At 37.5% G+C, this 26,165-nt stretch overlaps 1 protein-coding gene across 10 annotated transcripts in view; it reads right to left on the reverse strand.

Annotated features, from left to right (window-relative positions):
- Positions 1-345: 345 nt before the first annotated feature.
- The window catches only part of KCNC2 (potassium voltage-gated channel subfamily C member 2), a 104,381-nt gene continuing 78,561 nt past the window's right edge, over positions 346-26,165 (reverse strand). For 2 of the 10 annotated variants that reach the window (XM_017804519.1, XM_017804518.1), the window contains exons 3-5: positions 9,780-10,710; positions 7,265-7,432; positions 346-3,422 (exon numbers count right to left, since the gene is read on the reverse strand). In XM_017804519.1, coding sequence (XP_017660008.1) covers positions 3,286-3,422; positions 7,265-7,432; positions 9,780-10,710 — 1,236 coding nt within the window. In that variant the 3' untranslated portion in view covers positions 346-3,285. Of the gene's footprint in view, positions 3,423-7,264; positions 7,433-9,321; positions 9,454-9,779; positions 10,711-26,165 lie in introns of all 10 variants that reach the window. The other 8 variants (XM_017804523.1, XM_017804527.1, XR_001873074.1 and 5 more) reach the window with 8 other exon arrangements.

Below are 26,165 nucleotides of genomic sequence, written 5' to 3' on the forward strand. Positions count from 1 at the left end.
CTCTCAGACACTGCTTGTGTATTTGGGGATTTCACAGGTTGTCCCAAATACAGTATTAGATTAGAATTTTTAAGCAACCATTTTTCACCCCTTTTTTTAGGTTGATTTCACACCAGGATGCAATAAAACTCCCATTAGACTTAAAACATCTAACCCAATTGCAACTTCCGCACGAGGTGTAGCATCATTAACATGATAGATTTTAAATTGTTTCAGAAGCCAGCTCATGCTAGTTTTTGAATCCAATCCTCATGCACCCCAGGAAGCTGGTTTGAGAACTGGGATGGCCAGTAGCAGGCAGGGGACCAATAAAGCTAAAGAAAGCGCATGAGCCACTTCAGAAGATATGTTCCAAGTTCCTCCCCAGGTCTTTTGCCTTTTATTCTCCAATTCAGGTATTACATTTCCACTGGTTTCCACCAGGATTGTGCATGCACCTTGACATGTTCACAGAAGTTCCACGATACAGAGTTTCACAACTGGGACAGGTCCCTACAATTGGGACACCAGGGTGACAAAACAGATTCTGGAGAACTTCCCACTGAATAGGATGGAGAGAACATAATTATCACATCATAGCACTGCAATGTCTCATAAACATAGAATAGACTAGATCCATTTACCACAAGAATCACAGAAAGTAACTTATCAAAGAATATATATTTTATGTAAAATATACATTTGTAGGATATAATTTTAATACAACTTTTATACTTATTGATGCTGGGTTTGCAACACTTTGAATTAAAAAAACCCCAAAATAGTCTTGCTGCCAGAATTTTATTTCTGATAATACTTATAGTTTGAGGTAACAATGAAAGAAGACTGTGTGCTGTGAACAAAGTCAGTGATGTTTATCTGCAGTCACATTTTTGTTATCAAAGTGAAAAGTAAACTTAAGACTTGGCATGTACACTAGAATTCATAACAATTTAGGTCATGGCAAACTGAGAAAGCAAGGACTTAAGCAAAGCTACTCTGTTCAAATTTGTGACCTTTGCAAAATATGCCATTATTATGACAGAAGTCAAGACAGATGTAGACTACATCACTATCATTATTAAGTGTGTGTCTTTGTATGATCCACAGCACAACTTACTGCAGGAACCAGGAAGAATAAACACAGGGGTGTGGGTCTTTGCATGGAGCCTTAGCAATGATGACATGAATTCAGCTTTCCTTGATATAGATAAAAACTGATATTCCATGCACACACATTTTATATTTACAGCTGACTCATCAACAGTGACTAGTCACCCCTTCCTCTGGCAGCAGTAATTATGAGCAGTCTTTAATCTTCTTTAACAAGCTCTACTTCGCACGTAAAGTCTCAGTGACCTCCTCAAGGTGTGAGTTGTTTATCAGGGCCCATTCAGCAGCAGCAGTCTCTTTCCAGTACAGTCCTTGGTATGGCTAAATTCCATTGTCCCTTTTTCAGCAGTCAAAAATCCATGATAAATTCTGTACAACACTGTAGTTAATATAACAGCAGCACCAAATATTGTATTAATTAATTTGCTAAAAGCTGTTTGCAATTATCTCTCTATTGACAATATTTTACCAAAAGTAAATCAATGTACATCTCTAAATATCAGAAATGTATACTTTGATAAATACATTATTGTACAAGAATTCTGACATGCAGGTCATGCTATTGGGCTAGGCTATATACAGAAGAACATGTTACATGGTCAACAATATTTCTTTTCCTAACAAAAAATAAAACATGACAATAAGGTATTACTCAACAATTTCAATGATCTCTTAAGACTTCAGTCATTATGGTCTTCCCCATGTAGTTCTAAAATTCTATGGTTTAGGGTAATTTTTCCTCACCAGCCCAGAACCTCAAACATACCATTGCATTTATCCTGTTGCATAAACAGAGGTTAATATTGAATGAAAAAGACACTAGAGGAGATACAGTTTCAAAATTGTAATGAATGCTGGCTGCTAGGAGGAAGACTGATGCCATAGGCAACCGGTCAGTGCTGTAAAGCCGCTACTAAATCCCACTTGAAAAATCTTCAGAGTGCACACATGAGTTAGACTAGACGATACTAACTTGCACTTGAAAAATAGATATATTTCTATCTATACACATATGTATAGTCCATATGAAAAAAAAGAGAAAAGGAGAAAAAATGCTCTTAGTTAAACTTAAAAGAGGGGGCCATTTTAACAGTATCTTTATGCTTTATGAAGACAGATGGAGAATACAGGAGACAGGTTGCAAAACAGACAGACAAACAACAAATAGGACAAAGCTCAAAAAACATTGAAGAAATTTTTGAAGGTCATGAGCCAGAGGTACAAGGCTGGTCAAAAACCTGTCTTGAGAACCACTACCCTCTTACAATGGTACAAAAAAGCCCCCACAACTGTTTCAATTTTACTTGGTACTCAGCCTCTGAAAATGTTGAAGAACCCTGGAGTAGAGAAATTACTACAGTACCAAGCAGCACTTGCTAGCTTAAAATTGCAAGTCTGGATGGCGTTTACCTTTCTTGCATGTTTTGTGCCTTCCCCAAGCCATTAAGAAAGAGATCTGGCTTCTGCTTGCGTGTAACCAGTAATGACAACCTCTTTGCAGTTATCTGTGTGCAAACAACCGGAGACATTCAGAACTCTGATACAGCAATCCAGTACCGAAATAAGTTAATCACAAAATAAAGCCATTTATAAACAAGTAGATAGTTAAAAAATAAAGAAAAAGGTTAAACAAAGAAAAACAATCCCACATGCAGACCAGTTTATCAGTGCTTTCATTTCAGCAGAATGGTAACAATGTGAGAACACACATCCAGAGCCCTCTGTGGTCTCCACAATCAGCAACACTGCTTGTCAGGTGATGGAGACAGGATGGTCCATGCAAATGAGCAGACCCTTCAAAGCAGACATCTTCAGAATGGATTAGAGTCACAAGAAATGGAGGTTTAATGGAGTGGCTGATAATTAGTTGGAAGTACATTATTTTAAATAAATCTCCCTGAAAATATGCTTATTTATTGAATATACTTGACAACAGCATCCGCTAACTGTCCTTTTATTGCCACAGGAAAGTAGGACAATATAGCAGATAAAAGGAGAAGTGCTACTTAAGTAATCTTTAAAAGCCAGGACAAAAATCTTCAGCTACCCAGGTGGCTTTTCTTACTATTAACAGTTGTATCATGCACGGGTTAGACAGTATTTGTGGAGCCTGTGGTTAATGCTATACTTATTTTCGGTATGTGGTAAACAGTATTTGATTTAACACTATATAGCCGATTGATGCCATCTGGTTTACAAGATGGAAGGGATGGGAGACCGAGAGCGCCTTAGAGGACAAGGTGAGCTGTAGGGTGATGTTACTGGAGACAGTCGCAGAGAATTGCCTGTCAAGCCAGCTATGTTGTTTAAGCTTCGAGATTTTTCATAGCCTTGTATGAGAAAATGCAGAGACATCAGTTGAAGTCAGCCAAAAAACCAGACAAACAATACAGTGTAATGTAATCCAAGGAGCTATTGGGGATTCACAGGGAATCTGCCTGCAAAAGAACTCAATGCTGACACACATTACTGCCAAAAGATACTAATAAATAAAATTATTTACAAACTAATGCTGCTATTTTTTCCCCCAAAAGTTAAACAGACCACCACAAAAAAGGTCTGACCTGCTTTTCCACATTCCTTCTTGCACTCATTATCGCTTTGTGGGCTTGAGCAGAGAGTGCAAGTTAAGGGATCCCAACAAGGTTACTCAATGAGCTATCTGGCTAAGCATAATAAAAAACCCATTAAGACAGACTATAGAAACTGTTAGAATTATATAATCTCTGCTAAACTCAATTCCTAATAAAGGACAATTTTTCTTTAAAATTAAGAAACCAGAAACCAGGTAAATTGTATACAGTATGTGTAAATCACTTTTGCAGAGGACTGAATGATAATTGAGAAAGAAGCTCCATCTTCAGAAATATCAACCCTTAGACTTTGTGTCTAATTTTAAAGACCAATAAGATAGCAGAGTTTGACATATTTGCAAATGCTTCCCAAATGGCAAATTTAAAACATTGTATTTGTGTTTCTTTTCCAGCTGACTCAAATGAAATAAATGGTATTAATCCACATAAGCAAGTAGTAAATAATTAATCATTAAATGAGGTGGCCTCATAATGCTTCACAATTTGAAGGGAACATTGCATTTGCAGACATTTCTTTTCGCATGCACTGCGAGCTCTAGCTACTTACTTTTTGCTACATATTGTTTTTACTTTGTAGAAGCTATGCTGTAAAACAATGAAAAAGCATTGCTATTCACTGCATCACTATCTTCATACTTCAGTATTTTCAACACCACCTGAAAAACCCCACTTACTAAGAAAAGAATCTCAGTCTGGAAAGAGATATTGCAAGGAAATACAACAAAGATTAAGCCAGAAAGGACCTTGCGCCTCAAGTACATGGATACATGCTTCACTGCAAGTGTTAGAAGTCTCACTGATTTCAGTGGCACTACTTATTTCCTTGAAGACAAGTATGCATCTAAGCATTTGTCAGGTTACAATGTTCTGGTACATCTTACAGTGAAATACTGAGATTTTTCTCACAGAAACTATAAAATACCAATGACAATAAAGCTAAACATCACATGCAATGTTATTAGACTTTTTTTTTCCTGATTGAAATAGTTACTGGTTCAAAGTCCAGATCTTCAGATAACAGAGTTACCAGATAGCATCTTCTGGAAAAATCATATCTTAGGTTCTCCCCTAACAACAATTAATATATTTCTTACCTACTGAGAACTGTATGCTGTAAAACTATAATTAAACAAATGTATAACCTCATGTCTGCTAAAACACTGTGCAATGTTCTCTCCAGATTGCAAGGGCAGACTAGACTGTGATGCTACACAGACTTCTGATACATTTCAGAAATAGCCTCCAGTTTCTGAGTTTCTATCAGTATTTACACAAATTAGAAAGAATCACAGTTGAAAGGGGAATCAAGGGGAAGCACAATGCTAGTATATATATTTAAAGTCCCTGTAAACATAAAGCTTATTAAAAAGTAAAAAAAAAATCAGGTAGATTTTTTACATAGAAACTAGGAAAGTAATTTTTAAGATTATTTTCCTGCTACTTTTCTAATGATAAAGGGAAAGAACTGATAGAGGAATATGATAAAGATTATAAAGAAAATAGGTACTCCTAAAAATGAAAACCAGATACACAAGATGAACAGAGACAGAAACATGATCCAAAATCACTACGTTTCAGGTATTTTAGTGGATCAGCTCTGAATCAGCATAATTTTAGAGATGGAGATAAGATGTCAATGAAAAAAGCTCAGAATAAATTATCATTGAACACAATCAAGAACCAATCAAGGAACAAACCACACAAGAAGGATGTACAGAAAGAAAGAAAGAAGGAAAGAAAGAGAGAAAAAAGAAAGAAGGGGGGGGAAAGAAGTAGTAGACTTGATGTGTGAATTAAATTCAAGTATTCAAACCCATTACTTGAAGGTGTTTTTTGATTACACACAAACTTCCCTATTCTGTATAAAATATACTTCAAAGCCAGTGGCTAAAACATTTGAACCTTGACTAAGATTATCATCAGAGCCAGACAAAGAGTACATTTCTCATCAAAAAACTGTCCATTCTGAACTCAAGCCCCAGTTTTCTAGTAAAAACTATGACATAATTTTCTTTTAGATCTGGATTTACAAATTAAATGTTCCGGTAAAAAATATGTTTTATTGTTATATAAATACGTCTCTAGGAGCTGATGGGTAACTTTTTTTATTATTTCTGATCTCTTCTAGTTATGGTTACTGCTATAACTTGCTGAGTGAAGTCCAGAACCTGATCTTGCAAGACGCCATGACAATGTGACTTATGCAGGTGTTCTTGACCTCCTTAAAGACTGGACTCTTACCATTAGGGATACTTTAAACAATCCTAGTTGTTGAGAAGACAGTGTGAAATATATGCTCAGTGGAAAGCGTAGTAAATCTGTGCAAAAACATGTTTGCAATCAAGTTCCATTTAATCTAAACATTATATATAGAAGTCTGTAAAATGCAGGAGCATAGAGACAGTCATACTCTTCATGAATACCATCCACATGCAACTCTGGTTGCATATCTGCCTTCACAGGTTTAACCTAGTGAGCTCATGCTTTTGAAGTGCAAAAATAGCATTTGCAGAACAACCCAAGAGAATTCCTTCAGGGTATATGGCTAGCTGGGACACCTATGTTCTCTATACACCAAATAAGTTTTTTAAAAAAAAAAAAAGCCAGAAAAATCTGAGCCAAAAATGCTTGTCCACTGCCCCATGGCTACTTCACGTGAACTCTGAGGTGAATAACTACACATCAGCACTCAGGAACATGGAATCTGTTAGAATTATACAATTTCAGAAGAATGTAATTTGCCAAGAAATGAAAGGAATTCTTATCTAAGGAAATGGCAAGACTACTACTGGCATTGCTGATTTTAGGGCTATGTCCTGATGTTAGTTTTGCAGCCAGCTGTGGCCTGATGGGCTAGCAACATAGTCATGGGAGAGGTACAAATAAGAAACAGGAGTTTTGCAAACTCTGCCCGGGACCCATCCTACTGAAGAGGGAGCAATCAGACTTAAAGAGGCTGAATAAGTAGATAGGTATTTTTAGCACCTTGCAAGGTCAAGCATTGTTTACTGTAGTTGAATTCTGGTTGGGATAGGAAGTCACCTTTTAGTATCAGTGGTGTATTGCAAAGAAGAAACATTTTTTGGCATTGTAAGCTCAAACTTTTATTCGAAAGAAATCTAAATAGCATCTCATAATATGCTTTTTTGTCTTCAGAACAAAAATGTTGCTTACTTCTGACATTTTAAAGTGTATGCAGCTGCAAATTTTACTAAGTTATTAAGAGCAGACCAAAGTTATTACATGACTAATTTGTCTTTTAGAATGACAAATGATATTGAGTGATGAGTGGTTGAATGAGCAAGGTCTAAATTGCAGGCTTTTCCATTAGAGATAACAGACAAATAAAGACACAAGTGAAATGAGGGTCCAACATCAAGCACATTTTTTGAAGACTAAAGGGGATAAGTGTTTCTAAAAGGAAAGTAGGAAAAGAATGACTAGGAGTAAAGAAAAAAGATACATTGTGAGTACAGTCTTTCCTCTAAGAGCATTGTGCACATCATTTAACTCTAAGATTGTTTTTCACAAGTACATTGCTGAGTAACCTTTTATGATCTAATGAAAGAAGTTCATACCTTTCCTGATCCCTCCATCAGTAGCACACGTGTAATCACCTGTTGTCAGTAGGAAACATGTTCCCCCTCTTCTGTTTTTGTCTCTTGTACTAGAACGTCTGATGGGAGGGAGCCTTTCACCAGGTGAGAGTGGCTGCTCACTTCCTGCACTGTCTTCACCTGATAACACTGGTTAAAGCACCATGCCCATTTACAGACAATAATGAATGAGGAAATGAGACATCACAAAGAGCTTATGCTGAATGCCAGATATTCCCATCACTCAAAAAATAGTTATAAAGTAAATCATTAGAAGAAAACAATTCTGCAATTAATCATTAATCAGTACAAAATGGCAAAAGATTTTTGTTTTATTCAAGAACAATGATCTTTCAACTTTCCTGTTCTTCTTCAAAAACTCATATAAGGTTATATTAAACTAACATGATATAAGAAATAGTCAAATCAAGGCTCAGTTAGTTGCCCACTATGGACTGTAACTTCAAAGTACAGTCACTCTTGGATATTTCAAACATGTATTTACTATTTTGGCTATCCTTTTTGCTAAACAAGAGGTCATGTTAGTAATTTTTGCTTAGAATATGATGTTTGGCATGTTTTAAAGATAACTCCTCACCCAGGAGAGCTAAATTTTCAACATTTGGCACTATGGGCTGTTTAATAACACACTTAGCTTTCATTTCTTTATATAAAACATTTGCACTGCTTGTCATTATAAGTACCCAACACTAAATGCTGTCTTCGGTTTCTACTTTATTTTGTCAAACAGCAAACTTTGTACCTTTCCTGATTTGTCACTCCCAAAGAACTTTCTTTTAAAATTATCTACTATTTCAAATTCAGTAAAAACATAACTTGAGCTTTACCTTTGCATTTAAATCTGAGCACTTTCTTTTCTGAACTAGGAATGCAAAGGGTGAAATTCAGCCTTGAAGTTTTGCACAGAATTCCTAGTGACTCTAATAGCATTCTCTACCAGAAATAAAGCTACAGTGCATGATGTGAGTGGTGGCACTACTGAAGAGAAAGTTAAGACTTTAAAATGTCTCCTTTTTGCATATTTGCTTTCTCTCTAATTTCAAGGACTATTGTAAATCAAGGATCCTTTGTAAATAAAGCTGCAGACACAAAGAAGTGTCTCTTTGTTGCGATCACAATGAGCCTTCTCCATTCAGAATACCTTTAGTAGGACCTGATGGCATGAAAAAGCTGTTATCATTAACACTTTAAAGATTTTATCTCAAAGTGGGTATCAGTCAAAGTACTGTAAAACTAACTATATTTCACTCTCAGTGTGTGTCCTTTCAAGGGTTTCTGTCCTCTTAAATATATTTTGTGTTCAAAAAGCTGTGTTAACTTTATGAACAGTAAGTCAGAGAGTGAAACTGAGCTTCTTTGAACATAAATGCTATTCAGTAACAGAGCAACAGACCAAAGAAGGATATTTTTCAGAGACCAATTTTATAGACTCTTCTTTTAAAAAAATAAATTTCAATTACTGGACGACACCAGTCATGGGTGGTTTTGCTCTTATTATTCTTTAGCAGTGTTCCAACAGGAGTCCAATGACTGGTATGTTAGCTTTATAAACAGACTGTGCTTGGCTTAAGAATAAATACACTTCAGAAACAAAAAAAATATTCTTGCTGCTAAAAAATTTGTTTTAATTATACTGAGAGGTAAAATTTAATTGCACAGATATGGAATACGGAGCAGTGGTTTGGAGGGGCTGAGGCTGTCATTTGATACGCATTTTCACTGAGATAAGCACAAAATACTTCTTATTTATCATTTGGAACTCTAACAAATAAGGTAATAGAAATCACAAAAATCAACAGCAATAGCGATGATGTTGCTAAGGGCTGTCATTTTCTTTTTTTTTTTACAAACTTTACATCATCTATGCTATTATCATTTAATTAATAGTAAATATCATGCAATGTTAACAGATGAAGGAGGTTCTTTTAGCCAGGGAAGCAGAATGCCAAATGGAAAGAAAACTAGAAAGAGAATTTCTTCCTATTTCCTTTGAGTGCTGGGCTTTGGATGTAAAGCACCTGCTCCTTTTAAATGACTGCTTCTTTGTAGGATCTTGCTTAACAGGCCACGATGTGGCACAGGCAAAGCTGACACAAGAGACAGACACTGAGGCAAAACACCATGGAGTCCAACAGGGTGGGACACGGTGGCTGCTCAAATAGTCACAGTCATGCAGAAAAACAAGAAACATCCATATGACGCAACAAACAACAGGCAAAAGAAAAGGTTGATATCATCAGCAGGAAAGCATTCTCAACAGAGCAAGCAAAACTGTATAGACCAGCTACATAGAGGTTTGGGAACATCACTATACCTACTTTGTCCTCTATGAGACTGACACACGCAAACGTTGGAGGGGAGAAGGGTGGGAGCTATGTCTTCTCCGGGCAGAAAGGCTGGCTGCTTTCTGACTCCTACCAAACATACTGGTCTATAAAGTGTTTTCAGAGGACATGCATTTCCACTGGGGTCCTACCTGATGATCTGTTGTGCTCCATCAGCTGGTTGTCCTTGCCCAGGCAGATGTCACCCTGTGTGCTATTGCAGGCCATGTTCAAGTCTGTCTTGCAGAAGGTGGGTGAGCTGGCTTGAGGAGCAGGAGGGATGTGCTTCTTCCGCTTCCTCGGCAGCTTCTGCTTTGCCATGGCCAGGGAGTAGTACATCCCAAAATTGTTAACTATCACAGGCACAGGCATGGCTATGGTGAGCACCCCTGCCAACGCACACAGGGCTCCCACCAGCATGCCTGACCAAGTCCGTGGATACATATCCCCATATCCCAAGGTGGTCATGGTGACGACGGCCCACCAGAAGCCAATAGGGATATTTTTGAACTGTGTGTGTTCACTTGCTGATGGGTCATTAGGCTGGGCTCCTACCCGCTCTGCGTAGTAGATCATAGTGGCAAATATCAAAACACCGAGTGCCAGGAATATTATCAGCAGCAGAAATTCATTGGTGCTGGCTCGCAGCGTATGGCCCAGCACCCTGAGGCCCACGAAGTGCCGAGTGAGCTTGAAGATCCGCAGGATCCTGACAAACCTTACCACCCTGAGGAAACCAAGCACGTCCTTAGCAGCTTTGGAGGAGAGCCCGCTCAGGCCCACTTCTAGATAAAAGGGCAGGATTGCCACAAAGTCAATGATATTCAAGAGGTTTTTGATGAATTCAAGTTTGTTGGGGGAAAAAACAACACGTACTAAAAATTCAAATGTAAACCATACCACGCAGACTCCTTCCACATACGTCAGGGCAGGATCTGTCTCAATCTCATACTGTAGCACAGTTTCTGTCCCATTGACGACCTGCTCAGTTTTATTTATAATAGTATTGAAAGCCTCATGTGTTTCCAGGCAGAAGGTTGTGATTGAAACTAGGATGAAGAATAAAGAGGCAAAAGCAATGAACTGAAACAAAAAGAGATAAAAGAGACATCAGAACCACACAGCTCTTCACATTAATACTAACAATACCAGTGTTTATTATAAAACTTTTACTTATTCATCCTCAAATGACTGACAAACTCATATGCATAAAAATTTACATCTAGGACAGAGGAGAGCAGCAGACAGCTCTCACACAAAGGCCAGGAGTCTGGAAGCAGGAAAAGTCTTGGTGATGGACACCAAGACAAGATGCAACTCATTAAGAAAGTGGCAACAAATCCTTTAATCTGTGCTAAATTGTCTAAATTCCATTCAGTTGTCAGGGTACTTTATAAACAGCCTCCATACACACCAACCACAGCAAGGATATCCACCTCTCACACAGTGGAAAATGGTGCCAACCCTAATGGTCTTGAAATTATGGTTAAAAATTCACACCCGTTCTGAAGGGCACCTCAGAGGGACCAAGAAGCAGATTCAAACTCTGTGTTTCCTTTGGATTTTCAATGATACACAAATACAGAATATTTACTGATAGAAAATGCCTTCTATGTTACAGATAGAGCTGGTTGCACAGCCTGTTATGTTTGCAATGCTCCATCACTCATCCTCTTAGGAAGCGCTAAAAGCAAACCTAGCAGAACCTCACACACTGTGGTGGTAGAGGTACGACAGGGTGTTAGGATATACAATTCTGCTAACAAAGTTACAAACCCAAGACAATTTGAACAAAAAGGGAAATACAAATTCAGTTCCATAGAGCCACGTGAACTAATAAAATACAGGTAAATAACCTGGAGACAGCTATTACAGAGTATTTTTTAAGACTTAAAAAACATACACTGCTTGATCTTCAAGTCAGTAATCACAGTCAAACACTGAAGAAAAGAGAACATCCAGGACAGGATCTCAAAAATTAACAATGAGGCAAACAGCTAGAGGCAGAGATAGATTTTCTTATAACCAGTAAAACACACAAATGAAAAGGTAGTTTGAAGTCAGTTGTTCCTTTGCTACAATGGTTAATTTCTTTGCAGTGACATTACATTACCACCATATTATCTAGCACTCTAACTGTAATGGTGTGGTACCTGAGTAGATGATGTATTTAAATCCTTCCCTGAGCCAGGGCTTATAACATGTTATCAATATGTTTGTTATTTCGAATTTTCAGCTTAACAGACATTTTATAGTCAATATTATCCTGGAAAAAAAAGCCTTCTGAAGACCTTAAGATTTTTGAAGGCAAAGGGAGCCCACAGACACAAAAAGATGCCTAAAAAGGATTTTAAAAATATCTAGTGCCTATATGCTACCACACCAAAATCTTGAACCTTGTTGGAAAAAATCTAGTTACAAGGCAGACAGAACAACAGCCATAAGCAGGAATGCCTCTGTTCTGTCACTTTAGTCCAAGATACAACATTGTGGCAAAACTGATTTTGTGTACTTTGTGTATCAATCACTTAATTCAGTATTAGCACTCAGATTTAGTGTTATGTGCCACAGGAGCTCATTTGGGCTGGTACAATACTGAATAGTTGCATTTTTCTAACACAGAACATTGGTTAGACAACAAAATGTCATTTTTACAAGCAGTAGAGAGAATAGCTTTTACTCCAGGAAACAAGTTTAAATTTGCAATGCAGGCCTGGCAAATTTATTACATTCAGACTCACAAGATGCATCTACCAAAAATCCCATACATCGACCCATATCAGAGATTTGCAACTTATTTATGGCTTCCTTTCCTCAATCAATGAAAAAAAATCACACCATGCCCTACAATTATAAAAACACTAAACCTGTTATCTTCTAAAAAAGACTGACTCAGGGACTGAACTGAACACTTATCATCCAGTCTGAACTTCTAGCCACAAGCTAAGCAAACAATCCTACCCTATTCGATTTTTACTGAACAGGCTTTTCTGGCTTTGCCTTAACTACAAAATTGCTTCATGTTCATAGCTCACAGCACCTGACAACAACACACACAGAAAAAGCCTCAGTCTTGTGTGAGACAACTAGAGTCAGCAAATACAACAAGATTTATATAACCTAAGTGAATTAATCTCAGCAGATCTTTCCAAAATCTCTCCGTAAAATGGATAGAGAATTTATCAGATTCTAAGCCACTGGTGAGCTAAGAATGACCCTTGGGTGGCCCCTAGAGCATCCTCCAGAATCCTTCGACACATTCAAGGATGGAAAAAGCAAACAAATCTGTGGAGGCTAAGAATCACTGAAGCTAAGTCAGCACTGTAGTTTGCAATTTGGGAGGTAACTTTTGACAGATAAAATATTGGGCAATCTCTTCAACAGCAACACACTGGTGACTTCAGACAACCCTTAACATTTTTTTGCCTGAAAATAAAACTACATTCAGCCTAGCCAAAGTAAAATTTACCAACAACTATATAATTTTCCAACAACTAGATATTATAAGGATTAACTGTGCATTCAACAGTGCAGTGAATCTAACAGTATGTAAATAAGTAGCACTGGTTTCTGTATTTCAGAAAGAAGAGTCCATTCTGGTTCAGAACCTTTCTAAAGAAGATGCCAAATACCAAGAGATTAACTACAGGCAGAAGTGCCTAACAAGCTATTTATTATTGTTTTGCTTAAGACTGACACTGTGAAAGGCCACAGTGCACTTGGCACTCAGCACTTGGCAAAGCTGATTGAAATTTTCAGCTGTGCACCTACTTTCAGTGTTTTACGATCCCTAAAGGAAAAAGACAATTCAGTCATGTCCCAAATCCTCTGAGTATCTTGCTCCATTATCCTAAAGACAGTCATCTTCCAGAGGTTAGAACAAAGACAAGGCAATCTGGTGACAGACTTTTGATAATCCTGCAATAACCATTCATAGAAATGTAAAACAACAAGATGCACACATTTTGCCATGCATATGCATGGCATCACTGATTTTGAGCAAAGACACCCATTCCTTTTATCTCTTGTTGCATTTGGTTTTATTGTCAACTCCTTGGATCAGAATAGAGCTTGCGTAGCACCTAGCATGATGAAACCTCAGACACAAAAGACCTACAATGTTATTGCAGTAATCTGAGGGTCAGAGAACATGCAAGAAGAAAATGCAATGATCAATGCAAGAAGGAACATTTTATCAGTCAAACAAAAAATTCTTAGGGGTTTACTTTACATTAACAAAGATTATTCCTTAGTATTACATTATATACTAGGAAATGTGTTGAAAAGACTCTAGCATGTATTTCACAAACATCTGTAATGACAAAAATGAAACAAAGTCATGTGCTATCCTCACTTTATGCTTTCCCTCTCCTTCATCCTAATTCCAGCTCCTCTAAGGTTATGAGCCTCTAAAAATACATCCATTTTTGTTCATGTGGGCAAGCACCACCTTTCAGACCTATTAAGTACAGATCTTCACTCCCAGGTTCTCTGGTGGACGTGAGCAACAAGTTCTATTCCTCAGTCCTGCAATAGTCCTTCAGTCCACAATTATCCGTATATCATACCCAACTTTTTGTTTGTTTCTTTTTTATTTTATGAAGTACAAAAATCTAAAAGGAGTTAATAATTATTTCAGAAAGGTTACAACTAGAGACAATTTTCTGCTTGAATCATTAGTACCTTTCACTGTAAGTTCTGAAAACAGGTTTTGACTAGCTGAAAAACAAGTTCAGCCTTGGTGTACAGCAAAAGAGTTTAGTTACTCCATTTTTTAAATGAAAGATTGCAGCCCAAGCACATGGTTTGAAACTCTTCAGAAAAAAAGGTGAAGAAAAATTTTCAAATAAGATCCAAATAATCATGATCCTTTTTTCATTTCTTAGAATTTGTTTGTTTGGCTTTTTTAATAGTTGTTTCTGGTTTGTTTCAATCGATGAGATAAAATAATCTTTTTTCATTTAGGTTTTCTTTTTTACCCCCCTGAGGGACAACAGTTTTCTAAGCCACAGAATAGTTGTAGACACATTCCAGGGCCACTGTTTTCAAAACTGAAATTAACACAAATTGAATTAATAAAAATTTCTGTACATTTTTGCCACAAAAGAGTGGTTAAAAGCTACAAAAATGTTCACTATGTAATACACAGCATGCAGAACATTCCTCATTAAGCAGTTAAAGCTCTCAGTAGGCTGCTGATTCCCTGTGCTCACAGTTTGAAGGCAGTGTGCACCCTATTTTGTTCTTGTGTGTCAGCATCACATTTCAGACATTGGTAGAGATTCCATCTCCCAGTTTGTCTAGTTGATGGGATCCCCAGTCAAGCTCTGTTGCTAAATTCTACTAATGTTCACAGTAAGTGGATTAATCATCTACAACTTGATTTTAATGAAGTACATAAATCTAAAGTAAGTGTGAGATGCCTGCAGATAACTTGCTGGAAGCAGAAAACTTTACGGTTCCTACTTCAAATTCAGTGTCTCACAGAGAACAGAGTAGCTCAGAGTTTAAAGCAATTTCAACATTGACAACCAATTCTAGAATAGAAAATTGAGCAGTGTGTGGATTGGCAGAATTTCTAGGAGTCCAAAGTTCATGTTTTACCTTGTACGTAGCTCCCTAAATGTCTTTAAAAAACTAATGTCGCTAAAAATTGTGGCTGCAAATGATGACAACAGTCTTCATAGACCATGCCTGGATTTAGCAGTAGGAAAAGCCACCTGGTTAGTGGATACTGTGGCTCACAGCTAACCCACATGCCGAAGTTTCCTTCCCAAGGAAACCCAGATATGGGACTAGTTGCAGAACTTGCTTTTGTCAGGGCATGGAGCCAGGGCCTTACTGCAGTCATGCTAAGGCTTAATAGCTTTAGATACAGCCTAGGCAAAACAGCAGAGCTAGAAACTGATCCTCACACTCAGGTGTAGGTGTACCATAGATATTCCTAAAATCAGACTCATACAACTCCATATTTAAAATATGCTTCATCTGTCCATCTCACACCCTTAAAACAGGCTATTTCCACACATTATTTAGTATTCCAACGCTCATCACAATCAGTGAAGAAGTTAATGCACAGCAAAGTGTTAGTCACACTTGCTTATTGCTTCACATTTAAGTTTTGAATACAATCTCTCACAATATTTCAGTGTTTTCCCAGAAAAAGTGTGTATCCTGTCTATATACAACTTGTTCTGGGGTTGGATCTCAACACCTCCTCCTTCAGCTCCCCTCACTGTGTAATGTATATTTCCTAATGCGAGCATTTAATAGCAGCTTATGAGGTTCATTTAGTTTATTTCAGTTTCATTCCAGGACACAGAAGTCTTGCCCTTGATACACCTGACAGCAGAAAAAGAAAACAACTGAATATTTAATAAGCCCTTGGAAATAAAACATTTAATATTCTCTAATGCAGGTACAGAATTGCCTTTAAAGAAAAAGATTTTAATGTTGCTTTAAATAAATATCTTTGCAGGCACATTATGAGATTGATACATCCATGCTGCTAGAATTTAAAACAATTTTTAGAAATCAATACTCCTCCCTACCAGACCTGTGGACTAAAAATACAAGAACAGAGCATCGCAGAAAAGAGACCATGGGGTTTTTTTTCTTAAAGCAACTAGCTTTGACAACTTGCTCACTATTATAACCAAAATCCTGCTTTCATTAAAAAAGATAAGATTTAACTGAACAACTTAACTTTTCCTGTCCAAAACAAAAGTGGAGGAGTTTCCAGTCATGAGTTCCTTGCTTTCCTACCAGATCATTCATGCTAAGCAGAACTCTCGAAACAGGGTAATTTTTCTGTAGAATAACAGACTACATAAAAGGAATATAGTATTTTTTTTAATACCATACTCACTTTGAAAAGAAAAAAAATTCCATACTTTAAAGATTTAAAAGTTATTTCCAGCAATGTCTGTTCACATTTGTTAAAGCCTCATCTTTCCATAATTCAGAATGCGATACAAATTATTTGAAAAAATAACTGATTCAGTTTCTTCCTCTTACTAACCCTCTGACCACAAAAAGTAAGCTGATTATGCATTAAACACATCCAATCTTATTGACTGCAAGAATTTAGTCATATAAACTGTATTTTACATATTTTCTACACATGTATTTTAAGACTCATCGATCAACAGTACTTCTTAGAATAAATCAAGTTAAAAGTGGTTACACCAAAAATTATATATTCCCATCACAAACGTTATAAGCTGATATTGATTTTTTTCTCTCTCAAGGAAAGAAAAGTCTTTGTTTCTGTAAATCTTCCATATATTTGTCCCATAATATTCTCCAGAGGCCTTTTTTATTCTTACAGGAATTCCAACTGCCAGTTGCTTTATGAAATCCCCCTAGTTCTGCATGGAGACTGAGTGAGATCCAGTCAAACAAGGAACAAAGCCAAAATCACGTACTGTTTCCAGTTAGTCCCAACTAACTTGCAATGCTGATTTTTTAATCTAGTTTTATAGCTGCTTAGTCATATAAAACCAAAGTCTTAAAAAATCCACAAAAATTCCAATAAATTTGCGGAATTCGAGCATTCAACGACAATATGGCTCAAACATGAATGTTACTTAAGCAGAAAAAACCCCTGCATTTGTAAAGTACATGGCATGCTTCACTCAAAGTAGCAACTAACATTGTAATGAAATAACAGAATTAAATACCACTTCCAGCTTTCAAGAGAGTTGTCTCTGCATTTAGATTTGACAGATTGTCCTTGTTTCTGATTTTAAAACGATGGATGATTTTCCCTCTGTTAAATTCCATCTGGCTATCAGGAGACTGCTAAAATCATAATGTGATTTCAGAATGAGCTCTTGTGATGAACTTAACTCTCTGTATATTTTAATGTTCTGTGTCGTAGAATTTGAATATTAATGTGTATTTTACCTAAACCCAAATATCTCACCAAACATATCATCAGTGTCTTCACGGCTCTATTTCTCAAATTTGCTATTCTTCCCTAGATATAAGCTCCTTTTGGGAAATCATCATATCACACACAAAAAAAAAGGAAAAGTCACACATGTTTTTATGGTATGACGCATTTTCAGTGCACTGTATCTGGATATATTTAGCAAGAAAACAAATACCATCAGTAGCTACTAACCAAACTACTGGCATTTAAAATATAAACTGAAGGCAAATATACTATCAGTTTACTTCATCACTCACAAATCATAATCTCTCACATTATCACTCTCCAAAGATTAAGGAATGGATACAGACATAGCATTTTAATAAATCTTCAAGGAACAAACAAAAACACGATACATGAAGTATCAGGCACTAAGACCAATTTAATGTCTCTAAAAATCTGTAACTCATCCTCCTTCTGGGGGATAAGGTGGAATGTCAGCATTAAAGTCATTTTTAATGTCTACATAGAGATTTAACAGCCCAACGTTAGCATCCTAATCTTGAAACTCTGGCCATTATAATTTCTCAACCAACATCAAGCCACAGTTAGTACAGTTCCCCCAACATTTTTGTTTTCATCCTATGAAAGATGTCTACTCTTTTCAAATCCACACTACAGTTCTTCCTCATTTGTACTCTCTCATGCTAACAATATTTGGCATTCAATTTAGTGGCTAGCATGCTGCTGTTACAATCCTATGCACAGTCATAACTGAAAGAAAAAAATATGTATGTCAATACACTTTTATTGATATACTGTTTAAGAACAGCCTATAGCTAATATCCTATGTGTAGATTTATAGTGCAGTAGTATTTACAGCTGAGAGTGACTACCATCTGTATGTAGTAGTAAGAACACCAATGTTTTCTTGCTTGCTCATTCTTTTCCCATTTGTTATAGTTTTACAAAGCAGTTGTCTTTCATTACCAGCTGGAGCACAAATAAAAAGGTTACTAATGCCACTTTTCTTATTCAGAAATTGAGGTCCAAAACTAACTCACTCCAACTAAGCTGTTCAGTAAATCAGCAGTCTAAAAGCAGTTTGACCCAAATACATATCTGACTCTGATGCCTAAAGATTTTCAGCTTTTTGTAGATTTTAATATAGCTGTATAATTTTCTTTCACTTTAGATAGATACTAAAACCCTTCTCACTGTTTGTGCTACATTCCTGAATTTCTGTTTAACAGTCTTTTGAAGGAAAGACATTTTAGCAAGGACATCCTGTTTGGGATGTACACCTGGACCGGAATAATAAGATATACTGTAGTTAGAACAAGATAGAGGGCCCAGAACCCTTAGAAAGGCTCCAACTCGGCAGTTCTGAGAGTGGTACCAGGAGCAAAAATGGTTTTTGGGTTGGATGTACTCACTAGATATGGTAATTAGTTAAAGTTATAAAAAGTGTGAGAATTCTGTGTGTGTGTGTGTGTGCCTATGTACTCCGTGCACCCGAAAGCTTTCATTAAAGAACTGCTCTATACCTTATCTATATTAATATTGTTTGGAGAGTTTTTTCTTCCATTTTATGTATCAACTCAACAAATCTTAGTCACATGTACATTTTAAAGCAAATCATAAAGAAAACCAGAGTTACAAATCATGCTGCATTTTAATTGCATTTAATTGATATATATCTTCCCAAAGAATTCAAAACTGATTTACAAAGCTACCCTAATTTAGACACATTCTCCTGCTCAGCAACTGGAAAGAAGACTTGACAATGCATTTCAGTGGTGGGACCACATCTCACACAGTGGGAGTCTCAGGGACAGGGCTGATCTGCTGCCCAGGACATCCCCTTGTACTCCATCCCTGACTGCCTCCCATCCAAAACGATTACTAATTTCCTAAATGTCCAGTGCTGATTCCCACTAGGCATATCAAAATCATCTGACTTTTTTGTTACAGCAGCTAAGTAAAACATGTCATACTGACTCACAACATACATCCCACGGCATGCTTTTGCCTCTTGAAGACTCAGCAGAACTGCTTGAAGAGCAATTATGCTGCCTCCAGAAGCCTCCTTTTCCATCCACTTGAATTTACGAAGCTTGTTTCACTTGTGATTTTTCTGAGCTGTGATATTGCAGCAACATTTTCGGTTTAACAGCCAGCTGTGTGCATTTTTTTTAACTAGACTTGGCAATTATATTCTAGCAATCTTTTTTTTTAAAAAGGCATCAGCAAGGCTCACTTTGCCCTTGCCCTATTGAAAAGGTCTGCATGACTATGTGGCTTGATAAACAAACCACTGCCACTCATTCATTAAACACTGCTATAAATCAATCAGGCAAAATATTTCTAGCAGCTGCAAAAATGCAATGGATGTTTTTCCTAGAGTCAAAGCAAAGGTGAGAAAAAGAGGAATTTGCAGCCTGTACTCTGAGTCTGGTATTAGACACGTAGAGGTGTCTTATTTCTAAAAGAGCATATTCCACAATTAAGCTAAAATTCTCTGAAGGGAAGAAGGAGGCAGATTTTGAAGTACCTATTTCAGACAATCCCAAATTGACATACTGAGTCGAATTAGCCTCTCTGTTTGTTTTGTTGCCCTTCTCTGGTCTACCTACTGTTCACATCATTACAGCAGAGATGACGGTCTAGGATGTGGCAACCTGAAATACTACACAGGCAGTACTTTTTTTTCTGCACTTGATTTATCATGAGAAGGTTTCGTTTGGCTCAATGGGTCAAAACTGGAAAAAAATCTTCAGTATAATACTATTTATTATTAATAGACTTACACAGTCAGGCAGGCAAATGGAGAGAGACATTGTTAAGACAAATTAATGAAAATTCTATTATAATGTAGTTTGCTTAGTGCATAAATCTCATGTCCATTAAAATTACAGAAACATTTTCATCCCTGTCATCTCCATCTCACTTAAGCACTCAAGCTCATTTATGTCTACTTTTTCTCTCACTGAAAACAAGTCTGATGGCCTAATTTAAAATTACACTTGGGTGAATTTAGAAGAGATTTTGAGGCTTGACGTCCTTTAAGATTTGTCTTAGAGACCATCTTACCTTTCACCAGAGAAGCCTTATAACCAACCCAACTAATCTCCTCTTTTTGCCATCCCAAAGCTAATCAAAACATCCTGGAATTATTTACAAGTTTTTCAGACCTGTGTCTTTCCTGTACAACACAATAGGACTTCTACTGCAAGTGCTGAAATGAAAATTACCAAGGTACTTCTTAAAAACTGAAGGGACAGAGCCATTTCCAAGATACTCACAAGTGTATGCAGAGCCCTCAAACAGCTGATTACCAGGTCTGTTTTGACTGGAAGCCCTTTCTTCCATACACTATTTAAGCAGCATTGATTTAATTTTAATACCTACACCACAGTAATAAAATAGAGGTGGTATTAACTGGTACCTTTGTTTCATGATTGCAAATTAGTTACGGGAAACATAATGAATAGAATACCTAGACTGTGGCATTGCCTAACCCTTAGTCGCTGGGTATGGTAGTCTTAATGATGAGCTTCCAATGGAGAACGTTTTGTGGAGTAATATAGATTTAAGAAAAGCAAGAAATTTCATCTTATGGCTCTTACAGAAACTGTCACAGTTGCAATCCCATAGACAAAACTCCTCTGTCAATTGTGCTAGCAGGGCAGCCAACGGCAGGGGTAATTTAACTAACTCATGGCAGAGCACACAGTGCCGAGACTTGGCAGTCTCAAACTCCCTGGTTCTGACTTGAAAATACTCTAGGTATTTTTTTTTCTCCACGTGTCCATAGTTTGCTTCTCTCTGCATTTCCAACTTCAGTGTGTCCCTGCCCTGGTACTCTCTCCCCTGTCCTTCATTCCCTTTCTCAGCTCCAGCTCTGCTCCTCAAGTTTACTGTTGGATCCTAGACTTTCTTCCTCTCTTCTTCTGAGCAACGTGTTCTTACCTTATTTGTATATCCATGTCCTATATCCCAAACCATGCTTTATTTTCATTTGCAGCTCTCTTTGAAGAGCTGATGCACCCCTGCTCTTCCAGGGTCCTCCTCCAGCCTCAGCCTTCATTTCACATGCTACCCTGGCTATTTGTCCCAGGTGGTCTGCTCAGGCAACCTGTTTCTCTCTTACTCTCATCTCTCTATATTTCTACCTCCCTACACATTTCTGGACCTCCAAACCCTTCTTCTTTGACATAAACCACAACCACCTTCCTGTTTTCCATCTCCAAAAGCAACTTCATCTTTCTTCTGCTCCAGTGCTGATACCACTCCATGGTCCCCTGGTCCAGCCACTCACTTAAGTATCTTTTCAGCTCCTCTCACAACCTCATCAGGATTTTTAAGGCAGTGCAGTTTCTGAGACTTTTATATTTGTATCTAAAGTGCATGTGCCTGCAAACTCATCTGCTTTTTCCAACCGAATTACTGGCCTGATGAAAGATATTATTTCCTCTTCCAAACCTGGCCTCATTTTGAGACTGAAGGCTTCCTCTCCTCCATCAACTAGATTCCACAAAAAATGGAAGGGAGCATAGGATAAATCTACTATCTAATAAAATGAAAACAGTTCCTCTTCAGGGAACTATTTATGCCTTTCTATAGTAAAATCACTTGATAATCTATAAAAAAAACAGTATCTCAGCCTTAGCCTTTTCCTAGGCCAGATAGGACAGTGTCCTTGCAATTCCTCCATGATATCACATGACCATCTGAAAAGTCTTCTAATATTTAAAAAAAATAAATCTTTGAGATACCTAAATGAATGAACTATACACTTTAACATTCTAGTACAGCTCAAAGAGTGATGCACTGGGAGAAGAATTTTAGGTCAGAAGGGTGTTTTTATGAGAGAGGGAACAGTAAGGCTGCTGAAACCCCTGTGCTTGATATATGTGAGTATGTTTCAAGTTCACAACACAATCACATAGATCAAAGCTAAATTTAGAGACAGTGAATTATTCATTGCAACAGTAGTCAGCTAGGCTTATCCGGACTCTGAGGAACTGAGCACATCACCCCAGACAACACTCGTTCATAGACACGTGGTTTTTCAGATCTATTTTTTGGCTCCACAGTACAAAAAAACTGCATTGGTCAACCAGTTGCCCAGAATCTTGTTGAAGGTTTTTCTAAAGATAAGTAAAGAACTATATGTAGCTTGCTTCCAGTTTTTAATACATTAAAATTCCATTTACCCTTGTCTCCAGAGATACAGAAGTGACAATTCAATTGAACTGAGAAAGTAAATGTAAGAAAGAGAAAAACCACCAGCACAGCAGTTATTAGGATACTCAGACAACTGTGACATTCAGATTTCATTCCCTGTTCAAAGCAGACACTTGAACTGAGATGAAAGATAGTTCAAGTCCCTCCTCTAGATCCTGGGAGGAGCACATTTAAGTATATGAAGAAGATTACATAAATTTATGAGAGGGATTAGATGACACTGGGCCTGTGATAAGAGACAATTGGACTCAAAGACCCAAAAGGCTGCCCCAGCCCTCTGTTCCCATGAATGTTTCCAAATCCAATTTACACATTTATTTAATACATAGATTATGTTCCATTCCTGTTGTAAGCATTAGCACTGAAGTTGCATATAGCACCACTTCCTATTATTTAGCTTAAACATTCCCTTAGAGCTTTAGCACCAGTTTGCCCTAGGGACTGACACTATGAGTTATACTCAGGGCTGGACTAATCAGTAAAAGGACAAATATCAGCAATGTTGTGCATCATCCTGCTGAAAATTTCTTTATTCAAGAGCTTGTTATTGATGAGCAGGAGCTTGCTAGCAGCAGAGGGGAACCATACGGGACTTGCTTTGTGACCTCAGGTAAACTGAGGAATGAATTCCTCTGTCAGACCTGTCAATCCCCCATAGCATATATTTCTTCAGAACCAGGTGCTGACATGGACAAGAGCATTCATCCCAATCCAGCAGGCTTAAGAAGAAGCTTCCCTAACATGCTGGGGAAAGCTACTGTCTGTTTACTGCACTTTCGGTTTTTATGACAACTCTTGTCTCTTTCAGAGGTATAACAGTTATTCAGAAAATAAATATATTTATCCTTTTCCTTGTGATTCTAAACCCTACTTATTTTTTAATTTACATTATTAGCTTACTTATGAAAAATCAATACTAGAATATAGACAGTGGAACCATTCCAGGATCTTTTTAATTACATTCTCCACACAAAGGGATGTGGGAAGAAATATAAAATTAGTACATAATGTCCTGGATGTCTAAAATTCACCTACAGTAGAGCAACCAGCAATAAAAAATACTTATTATCATTTGTGTCAGAGTGAACATGCCATTGAGTTTGGCTGGGTTAGTTGTTTTACTATGCAACTATGGTTTTGGGCTATCTGAAGGAAAATAACTGCACTGGTTATAGTCTGGGCTGGTATCTTTCCAGTGATTCTAACAGCAATGAAAAACAACATCTGCAGCATGGAGTGGAAAATTTGCATTAAGGGAACACAATTCTCTAGAAAGCATTTCTGTGGTGAAACCAGAGTCAGGAAATCAGGCAGTAAAGGGGATCTTTGACATAAGATCTTTCTGATGATTATGCACAGAGTGGAGGATTCTGGGAGAATGAAGTGCCATTGCTGCCACTGCCAGGCAGACTATGCTCACTAGAGACAATCTGCGAATGTAATCTGCAAAAGGAGTGGCACGCAATGCTGCACTGAGGCACATTTTGCAGTTTCCATTTCCAGTTTAAGGTCTACATGGGATATTTACTGCTTGCACATTCTTTTCAAGACTGGGTTTCATCTGCCTGCATACTTCTCTTAAATAAGGAGCAGGTTACTTGTACATAGAATTACAAGTGTTGTCGCTGCTGAAATATGCATGGGACATACCAGCAGAAGTCAGTCACTGGTGGTGTTTATAAGGCAAAACAAAAAAATTAGCAGGATGCCTGTGTTCTTAAGTCTCCTAAATTCTAAGGAAAAACAGTTACACTTGAGCACTTCTTAGCCATTATGACTCTCTGTCCCTTAAGATGTTCAGAACTATAAAAACTGCATTAAAACATCAGCTGTGGGGTTTTTTGGGGCATGACAGATGATGTTCATTAAAATATAAACTTATCACTTGCAGTGTTCAGGATTACTTTGCCAAACAAGAGTAGAGACACATTAATAGACTCTATGTGACAAACCAGGAAGACTGCGGGAAACAGAAGCAAACTTAAATGCATCAAAGGGTTCTTTCTAGTTTGCAGCACATGGCAGAGAGAGGTTTTCTTCCTGCTCCATTTCAGGAATAAAAGGCTGCTTCTTCCTTCAGTAAAGGAGATGCTAAAATATAAATGTCATCCCAGCCAGTCAGGTATTTCCCCTGCCCTCAACACATGAACAGCTGAGAATGAAATAATTTGCGTGCAAGATTTACCATGTTTATAACTATGTTTGGAATATATGCTATTTCCAGTTCAAATACAGGTTGCTTGTAAATCACTGTGTTTGACCTGCACTTTTACATCCTGCTTCTCTGCTGCATGTTTCTCAGTGCAATTATAAATTTGGCCCCTAGGGAGACACAGGGTGAGGTGAGCGTGATGACTCACATGACGTACCAAGGTTGAGAGCAGCATCTCCACCCAACAAATGGAAGAACATTGCAACATAGGGCATTTTTAGCATTGCAATAAAAAACATTCATCTGATTTCACAACAGCAGTAGTGACTTCCATCTGTGAACCCAGTGCTCCTCTTCTCTAGAGGAAACAATGAAAAGAGAAGTTACTTGCTAAATTAAAATCAATAATAAAGAGATTCACCTGTTATTACCACAGTATTTTTCATCCACCCAGCTCAAATACTTTGGAAAGATCCATGATATCATCTGTACTGTGTGGGCTTGGACTTTGGATCCCAAGTACCTATAGTGCTTCCTGATTCTGAGCTCAATTCCATCCCACCATAGCAAGAGCAGGCAGCTCCCAGGCCACAACACTGCTACAGATGTCCCAGTTCCATAAAAGGACTATTTCTAGCCTCCTTATATACAACAGAGATAAAAATCATCAAAGTTCAGATAAAAATAACCTGTCTCCCACATCTCCTAAGTAGTATGGTTGCTCCCCAGACCTTCAGACCTCTCATTTCTCTGTCACTACATTCATTTCATCTAGAAACGAAAAATTCTTAAACTGTGAATGACATCCACTTATAAGTTAGGGTGTTTGGATAAGTCATTGTGCTTTGGTTCAATTTTTTTCTCTTGGTCCTTCACCTTAATTCCTGCGAAGCTGAACTCTCGATGCCAGGACACACTTTCTTTGTTGATACCACACACACTGGATACAAAAGCAGTGCCTGGTAAGAGCCATTAGCAATTCCAGTACATTTGCACATTACTGCAAACGTTTGGAAGGACAGCACACTGCATGGTATGCAGGGTCTTTTCATGCCACATTCTTGTGTGGAGACAAAGCTTTTGTCTCAGGCCATACAATAGATGCCCTCCAAACCTAAGACATGAATAAGATATTTCTAGTAGTATCTTCCTTTGTGCCTAATGTGGACATTGATATGTTATCCCATTTATGCACCACAGTCTTAATGCATTAATAAGGCACTTATATCTTCTAATAATTCCGGTGGCAGTGGATCTTCC

Source organism: Lepidothrix coronata, unplaced genomic scaffold, assembly GCF_001604755.1.
Source record: "Lepidothrix coronata isolate B3197 unplaced genomic scaffold, Lepidothrix_coronata-1.0 Scaffold9, whole genome shotgun sequence".
Classification (NCBI taxonomy): Eukaryota; Metazoa; Chordata; class Aves; order Passeriformes; family Pipridae; genus Lepidothrix; species Lepidothrix coronata.